General features: G+C 58.8%; 1 protein-coding gene across 3 annotated transcripts; it reads right to left on the bottom strand.

Moving 5' to 3' along the window:
• Positions 1-2850: 2850 nt before the first annotated feature.
• On the bottom strand, positions 2851-13774 carry TMEM51 (transmembrane protein 51). Of its 3 annotated transcripts, none has more exons than XM_086764563.1 (3): positions 13705-13774; positions 4960-5417; positions 2851-3664 (listed from the first exon to the last, which is right to left on the bottom strand). In XM_086764563.1, the coding sequence occupies exons 2-3, from the start codon at positions 5298-5300 to the stop codon at positions 3253-3255; spliced, it is 753 nt and encodes a 250-aa protein (XP_086620689.1). In that variant the 5' UTR covers positions 5301-5417; positions 13705-13774; the 3' UTR covers positions 2851-3252. The 3 variants fall into 3 exon arrangements, with proteins under 3 accessions (XP_086620689.1, XP_086620690.1, XP_086620691.1); XM_086764564.1 differs by lacking the exon at positions 13705-13774 and adding an exon at positions 11470-11583; XM_086764565.1 differs by lacking the exon at positions 13705-13774 and adding an exon at positions 6026-6048.
• Between the last annotated feature and the right edge of the window lie 4783 nt (positions 13775-18557).

The following is an 18557-nucleotide window of genomic DNA, read 5'->3' as shown; positions in this document are numbered from 1 at the left end:
TTGTGGGCCTTGCAGGCCTCACCCTCTGGCCTCCCGCCGGGCGGCCGACTGGGCCCGACTGGGCCCGGCCCGGCTGCGAGAAGTGGAGAGGAGATGAGATGTGAAGAGTCTCAGGCAGCGGAGAAGGAGGGGAAGGGGTAACGGCAGAGATTCCCCTGCAGCCCTTGCTGAGCCAGCCTGTCCCCCTGCAGCCCGGGAAGGACCCCACCTCGGGGCAGGGGAGGAACGTGAGCAGTTCTCCCCCCAGATGAGGAAGGAGCAGCGTAAAGCCACAAGTGATGAACTGACCGTAACCCCCACTGCCATTCGCCCCTGTGCCGCTGGGGGCGGGTAAGGAGGTGGAGATATTTTAGCTGAAGTTAAGCCTGGGAAGAGGGAGGGGTTAGGTTCTCCCTGGCCCGCCCTGCCGTGCCATACATGACACCCCTGTCATCCTTGGATGAGGCACCCCAGGCCTGCGGAAACAAGCCTAACCCTTGCATTTCTCTTAACAGCAAACCCCAAGATCGCTTCTTGGCCCACTCCCCGCTCCCACGGTTGACAAATTCCCACATCACCCGGCTGAAAGATGTAGGAGGCGGAGCACAAATTCAGCCTTCGGCCAAACTCCCAGGCACACAGACAGCAGGAGCGGCCGGGCTGAAAGTCACCAGCACACCAGCTCAGACGCACACACGCAAAACCACATCGCTTCCCTCCAAACATACATGGCCAATCTACAAATGTCCTGCAAGCACAGGATTCCCGCTATTCCCAGGGCTGCTCTGGTGCTCGGCAGGACCTGAACGTCAACGTCCGCACAAAGGGGCCGCTCTGCTGAGCGGGAGCACGGTCAGCCGTGCTGTGGCCGTTTGGCACCGCCGGCGCCTGCCACCACACCTGCAAACGACACTCTTGCAGGAGAACAGCTAGCACGTCCTGCAAGCTTTCGTCAGGCTTCACTTGGAGACTGAAGCAGTACATTTTACAAAGGAGCGCTCCTCGGCAAACCCTGGAGCGGTTCCTCAGGACATGCCTCAGCGCCAGCCTCCCTCGCTGGCGTTTTCATCCCCTGCTTTCCTCACAACATCAGGCTTCCTTGGTTGTACAGAGGAACACCAGGTCTGTACACCAGATCCGCACATCTCGTGCGTTTCCGCTGACCGTAAGTTACCCTCCAGAGAGGCTGGGATATATGTGCACTCTTACAAACTGCCTAGGAAAACCATATCCTTATTTCTCACCTACCAGCACGTCTTACCTGGCAAAGCCATCTCCATCACGCTCACCTCCAGGAATACCTGCTCTCTTACAACATATTCCGGTGCCACCTCATCCGCACACAGGGGCAAGCTGTCCTGGGACAGCGATGGTCACAGGTTTGGGAGCGCTGGTGTTCCTCAGCATCCCACGTCTTCCTTGGCTTTCCAGCATACCATCAGCAGACAAGTACGCAGGCAGCCAGCGAGGCTCTTTTGCCGTTCAGCCATCTGGGACATAATTCCTACTTTAGTCACAGCCCGTTTCCCCACGGTCACTGCACTTCCCGCCATTTCTCCAGCTCTTTTCCTACTTGAGCCATTGCGAAAGACGCTGCTATCGCCCGTCTGTTCCATTACACAGGACTTCCTGGCAAAGACGCTCCATGAACCTTCAGGTCCCAACTGCTCAGACAGGATGCCTCGCTTTATTCAGCCCGATATTCTAGGACCCCCGATCGGGTTGGCTTCCTTCACCAGGCAGACAGACCTTCGTGCCTGGCCTCCTGCCGCGGGCGGGCTCCTACAGGCACACACGCCTGCGCGACACCTTCCAAGGAGCCGCACCACCTTCCCAACCCCTCGACAACAAGAACCACCCCTCACGGCACCCCCCAGCCCAACTCCCTCATTCTGGGGTATATTCTTCTACTTTTTTCCCCTTCTCTGGAATAAAGGAGTCCCTAACGTCCTGGCGTTACTTTGCCCACCTGGCACCGTGCCTTGGGGCACAGCAAAGTGAAATTGCTGCAATACACCTCCAGAGCTCACAGGATGCACTAAGAAACAATAACCAACAAGAGCAACTGGGACATGGGTCTGGACCAGCACCTCCTCTCGGCTTGGGCTTTGGCTATTTGTGCTCCTTTTGTATCTTTGGTTGCAGGGACCGTAACTACATCGACATCAGCCTCCAACCAACCCAAACACATCCCTACCAGCAGCCCAGAGTGGCTGGGAGTCATCTACACTCGCTCCAGCTTCCGGAGAGATGCTGCTCTCTACCCACACCCCCCAGATCCACCCCGTTTGAGGGAGCCCGCGGCTGAACAGGGAGAAGCCTTTGTCGTTGACCGCTTACCTGGAAGACCGGGGAGGCAGTGCGTGGCCCAGATTGCCCGCGGAGCGGCATCCGCCCTAAACCAGCCGCTGCTTTTACACTGCTCCGGCTCGCAGACCTTGGGATGGACCAAGCACGCATGAGTGCACGCACACGCACAAACACACCGTGCAAAATATTTATTCAAAAGACGTCTGCACGCACCGCGTGCTCAGCTGCCGTTTCACCCTGCACACCTGGCAGCGGTGCACTCCAACAGCTCCCAAGCCCCCAGATTGATCCATGTGCCTCAAACGGACCGTCCCCTTCGCATCTGAGCGCAAACCACAACGGAGAAAGCAACCCAGGAAAGAGATCTGTCCTCTCCCCGAGCAGCGTGGGGCTCGTTTCTGCCCGCTGCCCACCAGCAAGCCCAGATGTTGGCAGGAGTCAGGCCTGGCCCGGGGCCACCGTCCCAGGCCCTGAACGGAGCAGGGGAAAGCTGCAGCGCTACCCTGGCAACGCCGTTTCCCTTACTCAGAAAGAAGGGGCACTAACAAAAGGAGCTTTGCCCTTTTCCACTTGGGAAACCCTCATTTGGCATCCATTTGGTGGCTCAGAAAAGTCTGGCGGGCACGAGGGGAGAGGGGGTGAGAAGATACATGGGGTGGTCCTTCTGTAAAACACCACAAATTACACTTTTGCTGTTTCCAGTCTCCATTTACTTCAGCGCACCAGACCCAGCGGCATTCAGGTTTCTTTCCCCACGCTCTTTTGAAAAACCCTGTTCTGGGGAAAGTTTGTCTCGTCCTCCTGCCGCAGCGCTACGCACCCATCGTGTCCTCCACGGCGCAGCTTCCAGGGAGCCCTGACCGCTTCTGCGCCCACAGACCGAGCCCCTCTTACTGTAGGTTTGGTTTTTTTTAAAAAAACCCAAAAAAACACCAAACCCCAGCAGCATCACAGAGTCTCTTTTTAGGTCATTTGCTGGCTCCCTGGTGCTTTCTCCTGGATCTCCTCGTACTTGGGCGGAGGGGTCAGCGGCTCTATCGTGACAGGGGCCGTGCTGTTCCCCTCTGCAAGGTTTAGTCTGATGTCCTTCAGGTGCAGCTTCTCCGACTTGATCCTCCGCACCTTCAGCGGCTTCAGGCGCTTGCTCAGGCGCGAGTTGTGCCGGCTGGGCTGCCGCTCCGTGTCGGGCTCCGTGTCGGCTGTGCCGGGCAGCTGGGTGTTCTCGTCGAGCCCCGTCAGCGACTCGTAGGAGGGCAGAGAGACACTGATCCTGTTGCTCCTGTCCGAGTCTCTGGCCTCAGAGTAGCCAGTGTTCATCACCTCCTCGTAGCTGGGCACATAGTACTGGGAAGACGTGTCTTCGTCCTCTTCTGGACTAGAGGGGACAAAATTCAAGCTATCAGTAGCACATCTTTTCAGCTTCACTAGGGGCAGGGAGGAGAGAATAGTACAACAGCAAAAAAATCCCATTTTCTTTGCCCTTCTACCTTACACACCAGTTCCTGTCGCTGTGACAGAACAGAGCGCAACCTCACCTACATTCAGACACGTTACTGTTTCCTTGTGACGTACATCTGTCTCTGCGCATCACTGCCTTGGCCCACAAAACCTCTTTCTTACTGCACAGCAGTCGTTTCTGACAGTCCCAGCAGAACACAGCCTTCTCCCCTCTCGATAAATCAGTCAAAATTCATTTGAAAGGGACATCACCACCCTCTGTCTTTGCCATTCAGCTGCCTTTTGGGTTGGGTAGCTATGCTGAGTTTTGCTGCCTAGAGATTGGGCTGCGCAACACGTGCGCATCCATGCAACAGGTGCCTGTGCGTAGCCTGCACACGTGTACTTGGCGTTTCTTTGGCATCACGGCGTTACCTTTACAACCTACCAGAGAAAAGCAGTCCCAGGTGGATCTGCACGCACTGAGTACTTCTCTGCACACACCGAGCGCAGCGTTCCCCAGGCAGTGGACAGCAGAGCCATTGCCTCCTCTTGCCACCTCCCACCCCACGTTGTGCCAATGTTCCCTCGCCTCTCGGCACAGGCGCAGCCTGCACCGGCCACTGCATTGATTCCCCACGCTGCTGAGACGGCCGGCCACTTCTCCCGCACCCTGTGTTTGTTCAGACCATGCCTGCTGCGGCAGCAGCCTTTGCTCTGCTCGTTCCTTGTGCAAACAGGAGAGCCCTGCAGACTTTCACCAGGTCTACACTCCCTCTCCTGCCGCTGCCTACCTCAGGCTGCACCCAGCGAGGTGGCATGTCCTGCATCTCCTGCTCCTCACCCGGCTTGCCGCCGAGATCCTGCTCCTCTGCGACAACCGTTAACCACCGTGCTCCGTGCCACCTCCCCACACACCGCTTGTGTCCTCACAAAAGCCTGGAATGGCACATCACAGCAACGCCGGCTCGGCCACAGCTCCGTCTACGTCCCACCATCCTCCCAGCCAACGCTCCCTTTCAGCCACAGCACCGTCAACGCAGCTGGAGCCGTTCCTTCCCTATCTCCGTGACATGTCCGATCCCTAAACCACGAGACCTGCTCGCCTTTATTTTAGCACTCGCTGCTATTAGCCTCACTCTCCTTGCTCCTGACCTCCTTGAGGACTTACAACAGCTCTTGGTTCCTTTCCTACTCTCGATCCCACTCCCTTTCTCCCCAAAAAAGGCTCACCTGTCCTCCTGGTGCGAGGGCTCGGCAGACGCCTGGTGCTGCACGTGAGCGATATCTTCACTTTGCCTCTTCTTGTCCCGGATATTCAGGCAGATGGAGAGCAGCAGCAGCAGCACACCCGCCCCCACCAACACGTAGGCCACCGAGAAGGTCTTGCTCTTCAAAACGCCACCGGTGCCGCGGTCGGGCTTGCTGCCGTTCGCGGCGTGGGTGGCGGGTTTGTCGGCGGGGCCGAAGCCGGGGACGAGGTTCCAGACGGCCATGATGATGCCGAGGACCAGCATACCCAGCCCTATGGCCGTCAGGGCGTAGTGCGAGCCGTTGGCTCGGGACTGGGCCATCGCTCCTGCCGCTGGCTGGCCGGCCGGGCTGCCCCCACCTTACAGCATGGCTCGGCTCGGGGGGGCTGCAGTCCTGCTAGCGCGGGTGTGGTCCCCTCCCCAGGCAGGCGGCGAGCTCTGGGAAGAGACACAAAGCCATGGTTAGCGCACAGCGGGATGCAAAATCCACACAGCTACCACTTCAGTGGCCACCACAACATTATTTTATTCCAGTTATGCTGGAAGTCTAATTCCACCATGCCTGCGGAGAGCACATGCCGGCCGTTCTCCTTGCCACCTGGCCAGCAGCAGCCGTCCCCGGCTTCGTCTGCCTCCCTCACCGCCGCTTTTGGGCTTGCAGCACAGACAGGGAAGCAGTGCCGCTGACTCTTTCCTACCTTCTCCCACCTTTGCAGGAAGACTTTGCCCAGCTTCAGTGCAACCGGACGCATTACACCGCTCCCGTCTGCGATTCCCTCTCAGCTGAGCCGCTGTGCCAGTCGAGCGTCCCGTACCGAGGGGCAAGGGGAGGCTCCTCTCCAGCCCTCGCCAGAACTCCTGCTAAGCATTCACCACAGACCTGAACTCCCCCAGTGCCCCAGGGGCCTGTCAAAGGGAGACATCCCCTCCAAATCTGACCCTTGGCTACCTTCTCAGCCGCAATATCCACAAGCCTCAGGAAAGACCCAAATAAGTTACATTTGCACTGATTTCTGTTAGCCATCCTTAGCAACGCGCTAGCTGACCTCTGTGCACCACAAAAAAGCCGCCACCACAAAGAACTCCACTGTTTGCTGAAACGCTCCCTGCTCGGTGGAGCTGCGCTGCCTTAGACAACCAGCTGCTGTCAACGCAAACCTGACACCGCTCAGAAACAAATCTCTGGCTGTACCACCTCTCTTTTCCCCTCCTCCAGATGGAGCAGGGCTGCTTGCGGCGCTGGCTGCCCGCCCTGCAATGCCTCCCTGCCCAGAAAAAAGAAAGCAAAACTGCTGCTCTCGCAGCCAGGCCAACTGCACTGCTTCCTGCGACTGCTGCCAGCAAGGGCTGCTCCAAAATCACGTCCTCGGCACAGCCCGCAGCTTGTTTCTGGCCAGCGCTCGCCCACCCCGGAGTGACACCGATTCCGCTGCCAGGGCATGGGTGGGAATTCCTCCTCCGCCGCCTCGACTGAACGTATGCATTTTCCGAGTCGCCACGACCAGATGCGCTCGCTCCCAGCAAACCGTGGGCGAGTAACTCGGATCCCTGCAGCAAAGCTCCCCACCTTCCACCTGAGCAAGCCATTCAGCGGCCTCCCAGTTTTACGCACGTGCCAAAACCAGTGTGCAGCTGCAGAAAACGCGCCAGGGTTTTCTCCTGTCCTTTCCGGCTTCTCAACGCTTGTTTGTGCTCAGTTGACCCTTTGATCCATTGCTGCTGCTGCGTGCTGCCTCTGTAAACGCCCTCACCCCTCAGTTCGCCAGCCCCAGGCTTCGCCGTTTGCTTATTTAGCTCGAGTGCACGCCTAGCTCACAGGGTCAGCGGCCAGAATAAACCAGAGTTCCCAGACAACAGACCAGCTCCAGCTGCTTGCAGGAAAAGATGCGCACGCAGGCCTGGAAAGGAAAAATCTGCAGAGCTCCTTCCCTGTCGCAGGCCCACTCACCGCCTGCGCCCCATCACCACTTCAGAGCCCCCCCAAGGAATGGCTCAGCATCAGGGTGGCCAGCATTCGTGTGGATCCAAACATGGCAAAGTCATCGCTCCCGTGGCCTGTCCGGGGTTTACTGGGCGAACAGGAGCTGCCAAGCCCTGCTGAACGCGAGCTCCTGGCAAGCAGGGGCAAGCCCGCCATTCCCTGAGGCACGGCTCAGTGCTGTGCCCTGCCTCGCTGCCAGAGCCAGGCTGCTGCCAGGCAGAGCCCTCTGCCCCTTGGGGAAGAAATCCCCTGCTCTTGGCTTTAATTCGGCCCTAGCCAGCGGCAAAAAAAGGCCACGGCCCAAAGGTCCTCACCAGCATCCCGAGAGCCATTGCCACTCCTCAGCCCTAAGCGCTTCTGTGCCTGCGACCATTGGTCCCAGGAGCGGCCTCTGTCCTCCTACACAAACTCTTTGCTCTCTGCCTGCCCGCCCCTGCCAGCCGGGTACAATGCCTACACAGAGCACTGCCTACACCTCACGCTTCCCAACAGCCTGCTCTGCTCAGGAGAGCGCCCGCAACGCAACCTCACCACACTGCGCAGGCTCATGAAATCACGCACAAGGCAAACTGCATCACACGTCCTCTTCCTTCGTCCTCCCTCTGCCCTGCCAGTCCCCGCTCCTGGCTGCACTGGCGATGCCCAAGCCTGTGGCGAGCACCGCTGAGACTCTCATTTATCAGTACCCCTCCTTCTCATCTTGGGTCTCCCACGCTTTGCTACACGGGCAGCTGGTGGCTTTCTCCCTTTCCTGTTTATCCAAACAGGCTCCCATCTCCGTGCTATTTGGCAAAGCATTTCACAAAGGGACGTTGACCAGCTGAGATGTCACTTGCAAAACTCCGCCATATGTGTGGGACAGGGAAATTACGTTGCACGCATGGTGGGCACTGCAAACACGCAGGGCTGTAACATTCACCCGTTATGTCTAAACCTCCAGGTCCATTCCTGATCTGTCTGGCTTTCCATGGGCACCTCACCCAGGATTTAGGCTTCTACGTCACCTCTGCGCCTAAAAGTTTTACGCAGATCCCTTGCTGTGCTGCCCTGCAGCCCAGGCAAATCAGATTACAGCAGGAGACCTGCCATACAGGCGCCTCTCCATTGAATTAGCTCTTCTTTCGCCTTCCCAGAGCACGCTCCTATCGCAGCTTTAGCAACGACCCCGGGGCCCTGACGTCAGCGGGCAGAGAAAGGAGCTGCTGCTGTTTCCACCTCGGGCCCCGCATCCCTGGCACTGTCTGGAGCAGCAAAGGCGCACAGCGAAGGGGTGCCGCACCTTGAGGGTACAGGGAAGCCTCAAACCAACCAGACTTACCCCAAAAAATTCACTGTGGCTGGTACCGTATCTCCAAGGTAGCGCCTACTGCAGCCCCCATTGGCAACTGCACCCCTCTGCCTCGTGGGCGAGCGGTGGCCAGGCACTCCTGTCCCCCTCCAGCCTGCCCACGTCCCCTTCCCTCCACCCACAGCATTGGGTCTTCCCTGCAGCCAGTCGCCCTTCATCCCCATCCCACGCACGCTCGCGGCCCCACACTGCGCTGGCAACGATTTACACCAGGATCTCCGAATCATTAAACTTCACCTGTGCAGCTGCAACACCAAGGGTGCTCCGCCGTGCTTCCTGCACCTCTCACCAGCTCCCTGCGGGCTGCCGAAGCCAAGGGATGCCTTCTGACTTCTCCTGGAACGTTTCCAACTGTTATTTTGGCATGCGAGAGCTCGGGATAAGCCTCTTCTCAAGCATCGCACCGGAGACACTGGTCCCACCATGAGGACACAGACCCTGTGACGGAGCCAGCCTCGGATCACGCTCCACATCCCGGTGCTCCCGGTGAAATGCCCGCCCCATCGGGGTGACTCACAAGGAAACACGACACCCATCGCTGCTCTTGGCAGCACCCACGCTCCTCTGCCCTCTGCAACCTTTGGATTTTTCCCCTCCCGTGACATCACCTTCCCACTCGCGCTCCAGCAGCAACACCTTGGTCATGGGATCAGCATGGATGAGTCTGCAGTTTGGGAATCGGGTCAAACCCCGATGCAGTCACAGGGCACTGAGCTCTAGGGCTTCCTCGCTCTGAGGAGGAGTTGAAGCGCGATGAAGCACGTCACCTCGGAGAGATACATCCCCTTGGAGCCTCCACAAGCTGGCGTGCAACTCCAGTGTCAGCTGTTGAACACAAGACTAATTCTCTAAAAAAATGTTTTGAGGATAAAAAAAACAAAAACTATTCTCCAAATACCTGCAGAGCGCGGAGGCCACTGCACACGAGGTTATGTCAGATGACCAGAGGCACAGCTCTCCCTCTCCCCAAGCCGCTCCCAGGGCTGGCAGCAGATCTGCACCCACCTCTCCCCAGTTTGCACCCACAGGGTCCTCCAGCTATTTTCCCCAGGAATCTTCCACGCCAGAGATCGCTTGCTCATGAACGGGGATCTCCAGAGAGCTTTGCACCTTCTGGAGGTGGGGCTGGAAGTCCCAGGGGTTTGGCCCCAGCCCCAGGGCCGGCTGAGCTGCTCAGAAATGGGGGTCACACCGAGCCAGGCTGGGCTTCACCACCCCGCCCAGCCCCAGCTGCGGGGGACAGACTGCCCCACATTAGCTCCTCTGCAGCAGCGCCAGCACGTGAGGCGCTGCCTTCATCTTCATACTTGTCCCAGACAACCTTCTCATTAACCACCTGCCCTGCTAATTGCTGTCTGCCACACATCCTCAGGAGCCCCTTCCCACAGTGGCAGTAACTCTTCTTTGTTTTGGGGGGGCGGGGGGGTTCCTTCTTGCAGCCCACATTACACCTGCCCCAGCAGCAGGGACATTTCTGGCCAGAGGCAGCCTGGAGGACGCAGAAAATTCCCCGCAGGGAAAGGAGGGAGAGAAATACCCAGAGCTATCCAGCTGGCCTGGGGAACAGCAGCATCGCTGCTGATTTGGCCAATTTCTGTTCATCCAGACAAATCGCCAGCCCATTTTAGAGCACCTCACCGGGGAACACGGAGACCCAGAGGGACAGCCCCGTGCTGACTATCAGGGCTTTTCCACATTTGGCTGCTTCTGTTTCCTGCCAGGAGTGCACGGGGACGCACCCACGTTCATCACTCTTTGCGTTCCCTATGGACACTTTAAGAGCCATTTCACCATCTTTTTTATTTTATTTCTATTTTTGATGACTCCTCAGCGGCATTCTTGCAGACAGCACCAGGTGAGCAACAGGGTTCCCTTAAACCCCTGCACAAGGCGCGCCCCCGTCCCAGTCCGGCGCCAGCCCACCCCAGACGGAAGCCCAGGGCCCCCAGCGCCGCAGCTTCCTGCGAAAACAGGGGCATCACGGGGAAGCACAGGCTCCTCGGCCCAGGCTGCTGCAATCTGCCCGGCCACCGCAGCCACGCTGACGGCTGCAGAATAACAGCGAAAGGGCTCGCAAAACGCCCCGTTCGCACAACACAGCGCCCGGCCCCCTCTCCAGCTTGAAGGCATCCGTCACCGTGTCCTTCCTAGCGCTGGACACAGTCACCGCCCGTTTAAGACCCGGCACCGACCACGCAAGCCACAGCAGCCGCATCCTCTGAGCCTAAACCGTCACTACGCGACAGCCAGCATTCGCTTGGCCCTTGCCATCGATACCCGCGATGCTGCCTTCCAGACTTTCTCTCCCCACCACTTCATTGTGGCCACCAGAGCAGCGCTTGCTGCAAACCCGTAACCGACTCGGACAGAGAGTCCTGTTGATTTTCTGTTTACAGCACTGGCCACTTGTTCCTGGGAATAACGGTGTCACTGGGCGAGCATGCCGGCCTGGGAAAATCCCAGCGCTTTGACTTGGTCTCCTTCCCACTTTCCTGTGGACTCCACTTTGCACCGTTGTGTTTGTATTTCTTTTTTTTTTTTTTTTAAAGATTTTCCTATTCTGCTGTTTCCTGATGAGACAAAGCTGTTCAAAAACCACAGGAAGGCTGTGGAGAGGGTCTGTGACCTCGCCCCATCTCTGTGCCAGATAACCCGCTTTCCTCTGGAGCCTTTCAGCGCCCGTAGACGTGATCCATCTGTCCTCCTGGTGCCAAATCCGGCATTCCCGCTGCCTCAGATTGCTTCCCAGCCCTCCTGAAGTGCTTTAGGCAGCTCCTGTCACACCATGGGAGCCCCCGGAGCCTCATCTCCCCTCCCCAGAGCACCCCTCACCACAAGCCCGTAACCAGAATGCTGCACTTCCATCAGCCTCACCTTCCTCATCCTCAGCCCCAGCCTTCATCTCGCCTCTCCCCATCCTTTTCCAAACAGCCTTCTCCAGGGAGCAAGACCCACAAACCGACCCCGCTGCTGACGGCAGAGAGGAGCCAACAGGGCCAAAAGGGAGAGGCGGGCAGTGCGGGGGAGGAAGGATGGAGCCGGCCGGGCAGCCAAGCGATGCGCGGCAGCCAGGCACAACGCAGCAGCGTGCAGCCAGTCGGACACAGGTATTTTGGGGAGGGATGGAGGTTGGCTGAGGGATTTACAGCCCTGCACGCTACCTGCACAGCTCACATGGGATTTCCAGCTGCTTTGGCAGAGCCTCGACACCAGTTTCTGCCTAAGAAATACAGCGGGACCTAAAACAGCGTTGGGTACTGTTTGGCAGACAGACACGTACCTGGGCTGCTGGCTCTGCCCTGCCTGGCCCTGGGATCTCGGTGGGAGCGCAGCTGTGGGCAGCCTTACCGCACCACTGCGGCGCCAAGCTCCACTGAGCGTCACCGACACTGGGCTGTCCTTAGGACACTGCCGGGCCAAACATTCCTCCTTCCCCAGGCACTTCCCTTCCCGAGGATTTTCTCGCCTGTGTAATTAGCTACAGATAAAATCAAAGGCCTCTTGCATACTTCCGAGTCATTTCGGTTGAAGGTCGGCTTTGCCAGCCCCACACCCACGCGTTCCCCATTGCCACCCGGGACGTTTCCCTTTCTGGCCGTCACGTTGAGATGTCCAGAGCCTCGGAGGGCTGCAGGATGCTGGGTCACATCACAGAGGGATGCAACGCCGCTGCATCCCACCCAGCGGCGGCCGCAGTCTGCACCAGAGGAGCTCCAAGGAGTCTCAAAGCCCACGCGTAGCTGCAGCCCGCGAGCTGCAGGCTGTGTCCACCCCTCCTGCTGCAGCTTCCCCTCGCCCAGGCTCCACCACGCAAAGCCAAGGGCAGCCAGTCTCTCACGGGATGCACTCACAGAACGGATGGTTTCTGCTCACACGGCCGCACTTCCCAACAAATGCAAGGCTCCAAAAGGCAAACACCGACATCTTTGCAGACTGCTGCTGTGGGATGCACTGATGGCAAGTGTGGCTCCCCCAGGTTCAGGAGGGCATTGGTGACCCCCAACATCCCCTTCACGTGCAACCTCCGCAGCGACACGGCACCTCACCCCCCTTCTGTTGCGAGTCTCAGTGCCCAAAGCCCGGCAAGAGGCTGCGACAGAGGCCATGCTCAGCGTGGGTGGAGCAGGGCCAGCAGGCTTCCTCCCCTCCCAGCCACCGGCACCGGGCTGCCGAAACTCGCAGCCCCCGAAAAACCTGCACCTGCTGGGGTTTCCTACCCAACCTTGCCTTCCTACCTGAGGACTTCGCAGTTCTTCCCGCACCCATCAGGATGATGCAGGAATTAAATCATTGCAGCAGGCAGAGACAGAAGCTTCCTGTCTGTGCCCATCACGGGCCATATCCCAAAGCCACGGGGCAGGAGGGCGCGTGTTGACCCAGTGCACGCCTAGGGTGACTAACCACACACGCTGGTGGCCACACCGGCTGCAAAACCCCCGCTGTGGTTGCTGCCTCACTCTCACGGTGGGATTGCTTTCTAAACCATCACTCTAGAGATGTTCGCAGATTTGCCAGAGCCCTTCAAAGCGCCAAGTCGTTCTTTCTCTGGCGGTAATGGCACAACAGGAAAACCTGGAACCCCACTGACCGCTGTCCAGTTCATAAACCACCTAGCATGGACCTGCCCAGCACAAGTTTCCTTCTCTTTACCTTTGTTTGCTTTCCAAACAGACCCGCGCACACGGCGTCCCTTGCACCTTCCTGGTGACTGACGTCTTCGAGCGCCGGGCTCCCCGTACGCCGCTCGCCTGCCACGCTGCCGTCCGTGGGAACACGGCCGCACAGACACGGGTGGGCTTGGCACAGGGCTCCTCTCGCGCCCTCCCCTTCTCCCCAGCGCCGTGCTGCTCCTTCCCAACAGAAGAGCTGCTCTTAGGCCACCCCGACACCTGCAAGAGCTGCCGAGGTGCCCCAAGCCCATGTGTCACGCACAGGTGATGGCAGGGACGGACCCCCGCCACACCACTGCTCCCCAAATCCTGATCCCCCCCGTCTTCTCTATCGCCTGCTTGCCCACCCTGGTTTGGGGGTGTTTCCCCCACAGCCCCTCCACGGCTGATTTCACCTTTCTAAACTGGGTGCTCCTCTCTGAAACCCCCCACACCAGGCCGGTTCGGGCCCCTCCAAGCTGCCCCGGGGCTGGGGGACAAAACCCAGGGGGGTCCGGCCCTCACCCCGGGGTCTGAGTCCAGCCTGGGACTGAGCCTGACCCGGTCCTGTCCTGGGACGGAGCTTTGCGTGCCCCTTGCCCCGGGTCTAGGCCCGACCCAGTCCCTCCCCCTGCCCCGGGCACCGCGGGATCGAGCCCATCCCCTCCCGCTCCCGTTCCGATCCCAGCGCTCCCAGTCCCGTCCTGGGGCAGGGGGTCCCCTCGCCCCCGGCCCGGCCTCACGTACCCTCCCCGGCGGCGGCTGCGGGTCCGTCCCGGTCCGGTCCCCTCCTGGTCCGTTCCCCTCTCGGTCCGGCTCCGGTCCCCTCTCGGTGCCGTCCCCTCCGGGCCCTCCCCTCCCGGGGCGGTGCTTGCCGGGCCCGGCCCACCCTCAGCGGGGACCGGCGCTGCAAACCGGGAGACTGAAGAACGGCAGAAGCACAGAAAAAGAGACCCCAAACCCGCGGAGAGCCCCCTCTCCCATCCTCCTTCCCATGGCTTTGACAAACTTTACACAATTCCGCGCTCCAGAGCCGACCCGAGCGGAGCCCTCTGCACCGCAGGGCTGATCCTGACCCCCCTGACCCGCTCCCCTCCGTCCCCGCTCCGCAGCTGCAGTTTCTTTCATTATTTTTCTCCAAAGTTCTCAGAAAGGCGGCGGCTGGGCAAAACACGCGTTTCGGTTCCCCTTCGCCAGGAGGCATGCGCTTCCAGCGCCGATGGGCTCGGCCAGGATGTGCAATGGCGGCACCCACACCGGATTTCTGCATTTTCCCATGCTCGCTGCGCGGCTGGCTGCGAAGGGGTCAGATGCCAGCCCACCGCTGGCATCCGCTACTGCCCCAACTCCTGCAATCCAGCACGTCTTTCTCCCCATGCCTCGTCCCCTGCGCGGGTCACGGCTGGGCCCACGGGGTGCGTGTGGCCCGCTCCAGGCAGGGCCCGCACAGCGCTCTGAGCGCCGTGGCCCCCATTTCTGCTATAAAAACCAGTTTGCGAGGGATCCGCATTACGAAACCGGCTCATAGCCGTGAGGCAAAGCCTTTCCTCAAGCAAGCAGTTCCCAGCAGCCCTGTTTGGAGGAAACACCAATCGATCTGGCTCATCGCTCCTGTTCCACAGGGTGAAGCCAACAACTCCACAAAGCCGGGCTTGCGTTCCCAGCAAGCCTGGAAATGGCTTTTATCAGGCAGCTGCCCTCCATAAACACTCACAGTTAACCACCCGCTCTCCGGAAAGAGCCATCCTGGGTATGGCCCTCACTGGGGCCACTGGCCACGTGCCTTGGTCTGGTAGCCAGACAGTCCCATGGCTTCCAGGCCAAATTGCAGGGACCAACTCACCGGCTAGGACATCGCTAACGAACAATTAACAGCCGCAGTTCTGCACAGGGTCGCGGGAACTGGGCCCATACTCCCTAGGCAGGAGCTGTGTCCAGTGTCACCTCTCTCCTGCTGCCATCCCAACAGCAACTGGGACGTGTTTTTCCAGGCCCTTCTCACGCCAGGCCGCAATAATAAACAAATTCTGCCAGAGATGACACTCAGGGTGGGTTTGTCCCAGCCACGAGCGAAAAAAAGCAGCATCGCTACACTTGCTGGACCAGCCACTGCAGTTTTTCCTGTCCCTTTAGCCCCCAAGTCCTCACACGGAGGCAAAAACCATCACAAACCCAACACACCTTGTCACATCTCCTGGCATGAGTCAGCCCGCCACAGCCCTGGCTCCGGGGCAGCGGTGCTGGGGATGCCAGGTGGAAATCCCCTCGCCCCGTTTTCCTGCATCTCTCCCTACCAGCGCAATCCCCACGGAGCTGAGGGTATTTTCCACTGACTCACCTGCCCCAGCTCCTCGTGCACGGCAGCACTGCACTTCCCCGCTCACAGTACCTTCCGTCTCTAATCAAAGGCCAATTTTGACAGCCATGCTATTAAAAAAAAAATAATAATTAAATACAGATGCATATGTTTGTTTGGTTTTTTTTTTTCTTGTATGGATTGTTTTGCTTTTTCAGGCTTGGCCAGCTGCTCCGGTAACTTGCCCCTGCTCCTTCCACTCCCCACAGCACCTTTCCGTATCAAACACAAACCTGCCGCCTCCAGCAGCTCCGGCAGTCGGTAGCCACAGCAGGGAATTGTCTTCTGCACAGGTATAACCTGCGAGAAAGCTGGGGGAGAAACACACTTTCTGTGGCGATTGTCACTGATCCTGCCTGGACCGAGCCAGAGCAGGGTCACCCACCTCGCGGAGCAGCCCACGAGTACAAAGGGGACATTCATAACATGACTCCTCATGTTCCTGCTCGGCAATGCTGAACATCGGCCAGAAACGGCCTTTTCCACAGCAGCAGGGATGGGTGAGACAGCCGCACGTTTCTGCGTCGGCACGCGCCAACCATTTCGGCTCTCCCTTTGCTCCCTTGTCCCCTATGGAGCAGATTTTTTCCTCCTCTCCCCTCGTGATGCTCACCCCAGCTGGTTTGCCCGTCCTTAAACGAAGGGAGCTCGCTCACAGCCCTCAAAGGGCAGAGCCTGGCCGGCTGCTACTGTACCTGCCTTCTCTGTCACGTACCTTGGCAGGGACTAACAAATTTACATGGATTTCTTCAGCTCATTTGCCTTTCCAGCCATGCAGCCACCCTGGCACGGCTATTTCTTGGCAGGCAGCTCAAATCCTCCCCTGGCAAATGCTCACTGCCTGGGCTGGTACCTCTCTGGGGTGTTTATCCAGGCAAATATGTGGGATACAGACTTTGCTTATACAGAAACACCAGGGAGGAAACTGGAGCCCCACCGGGAGCTGTGAGGAGGCAACAAAAGGGCCTTTCAGAGGGGCATTCGATGCTCTGGTACTCGCCGGAGCTGCCAGGGACTCGCGTTACCCCACGTCAGTAGCGGAAATTGGTCACTGGCAGTTTTTCCCTGCTTTTTTTCCTGCTCCAAGGAAGGTGCTCAACACCTACATTGAAATCGCTGCTGTGAAGTTCAGTCCAGAGCACAGCAACACCCCGGGATTCCTCCACACCGTACCGACAGCGAGCCAAAACCAGTGCTGGGGGTGATACGCCGCACAGCCGGACCCAGAAGAGGAACAGCCCGTCCACGAGAGTCACGTCACCAGAGCCCCAGACTGCATACCTGTTAACACAGAGAGTTATTTCTTACAGGTAATTAGCACCAGAGGTTTGTGACACATCAGCGGCTGGGGAGAATGCTCTGGTTTCCACTCCCTTGTCTTCCCAGCCCTCCAGCCCCCGAGCTGCCCCTTCCCTTGGCAGCGCAGCTGTTCCGCAGGGGAAGGTTCAATTTCCCACCCCAGGATGGGGAACACTCTTGTCCCAGGAGAGGCAGGTTGCCAGCAGGAAAGGGGAATTTCGGCACATGGCCTGCAAAGCTGCACCAGCAACAAGCACAGGAAAACAAAACAGGAGGTCCTGGGGCAGCCCGAGTACCAATTAAATGATTTTTCCCTGGCTGCGCTAATTAGGCATTGTGATGCTCAGGTGAAGCGTGGGTCGGTGCAGCCCCATGGCCATATGGGGGGCAAAACCCCCCTCCAGCCCAGGCTAGCTTTCCCAATGTTTCCCATGAGGACACAGAGCACAGCAGAGCCCTGGCTTTGCCCCTGGGATGAGAAATCCATCCCAGCCTGCTCCGTGATGGGCTCCCTGGCCAGCTCAGGCCTTCGCTCTCAGATCCCAGTTCCCAGCCCACACTGCGCCATACTGGGATCTCTCTTCCCCGTGCTTTGGTACCTATACCCCAATTTAGAAAGCGCCTGCTGGGGCAGCAGGCTGGGAACCTGCTGGGCAAGTGGAAAAAACGAGGAAAAGCAGCAGCCCCGGCGGCATTTCCGCACGCTCCTGCTTGACACGATCCTCGGTGGGAGGATGCGACCTGCCGGCATCTCCCCGGCCAGGCGAGGAGCCGGCTCTGCCCCTGCGCTGCCCTTCACGCCAACACCGTGCTTCGAGAGGAGCAGCCCGTCCCCTCTGCGGCACAGAGGACGCGGTTCCGGTACAACCAGTCTAACCGCCGCGCCAGGTCACCGTCTGCCATTTCAAGCACACGCATGCCTGCAACTAGGAAAACAGCGTAAGTAACGCCGCTGCGTTACCAGTAAGATTAATAAATAACCCACTGCTTCCTCCTGGCACCCATCTGGGGGCTTCTGCGTCTCGTCTGCGATGCTCTGGCTTAGTCCTGGCTTGCCAAAGCCCCTTGCTGCCACCCATGCAATGTGTGGGAGGGGGGTAAGGAACTTCTCCGTTTTCCTCGGGGCTTCCGTGCCCTGGGTGCTGCTATTGGGAAGTGAGCAGCTCGATCGGGACAAGAGAGGGCTTGGGAAAAGGAGACCCAGGGCTGGAGGAGAACACCACACCGGTGTCGTGTGGCTCGTTATTTAAGAGCTGAGCACAGGTTTAACATAGCTTGGCAGAATTAGGAGCAGGTGGTGAGCGACGGCTCGTGCTGGAAAAAGGGAAAATGCTGGGAAATCACTCACCAGCGACAATAAAACTTCAAGGAAACTTTATCACGTGGATACGGGGCCTGATTGCAGCTCCAATGTCCCGGCTGGATGGAGCGGAGCAACTTCATCTGCGCTGCTGCCAGCGCTCGCAGCTGCATCAGGTTGGGGCAGCAGGAAGGCGAGAACCGGGGCTGACGTGGGGGACAGTTACAGGGACAACGCTCACTCAGCAGAGCGGGATGCTTTCGGGCACTGCCACATCCCCTGGGCTGCGCAGGCGAGGACTCAGGAAGGCATTTCCAACATTGGCTTCATATGCACAAAGCAGCAAGAGTAGGAGACACCTTCACGGAGAACACTGAAAAACGGGCGTGTAAATGGCATGACCATTTCCAAATTTTCTGCGACCCTGAGCAATATACCAGCAGCCTCAGCAGCAGCCCTCAACACCAGTGTTTGGGGAGATGCCACTCTGTGTGACCCCCATCACCCACAGTCTGTGACCGACATCTCAAAACCATCCTGCTGCTTTCTTCAGCTGTTTGGTGTGCACAGGTTTAGCTCTTTAACGCAAAAAATACAGTGCAGAGAGGCGAGCTCACCTCCTGAAGTGATGGGGTGAGCCAGCGC

This window comes from Chlamydotis macqueenii, chromosome 21, assembly GCF_036417535.1.
Source record: "Chlamydotis macqueenii isolate bChlMac1 chromosome 21, bChlMac1.mat, whole genome shotgun sequence".
NCBI classification, from domain to species: domain Eukaryota; kingdom Metazoa; phylum Chordata; class Aves; order Otidiformes; family Otididae; genus Chlamydotis; species Chlamydotis macqueenii.
The sequence above is the reverse complement of the archived record's forward strand: the minus strand, read 5'-3'. Positions and strand labels throughout refer to the sequence as shown.

Coding starts and splice junctions, on each gene's coding strand:
- TMEM51 (XM_086764563.1), bottom strand. CDS start 5,300: ATGGCCCAGTCCCGAGCCAACGGCTCGCACTACGCCCTGACGGCCATA. Junction 3,665..4,959: donor CCCTCGCACCAGGAGGACAG/GTGAGCCTTTTT, acceptor TGTCCCCTCTAG/TCCAGAAGAGGACGAAGACA.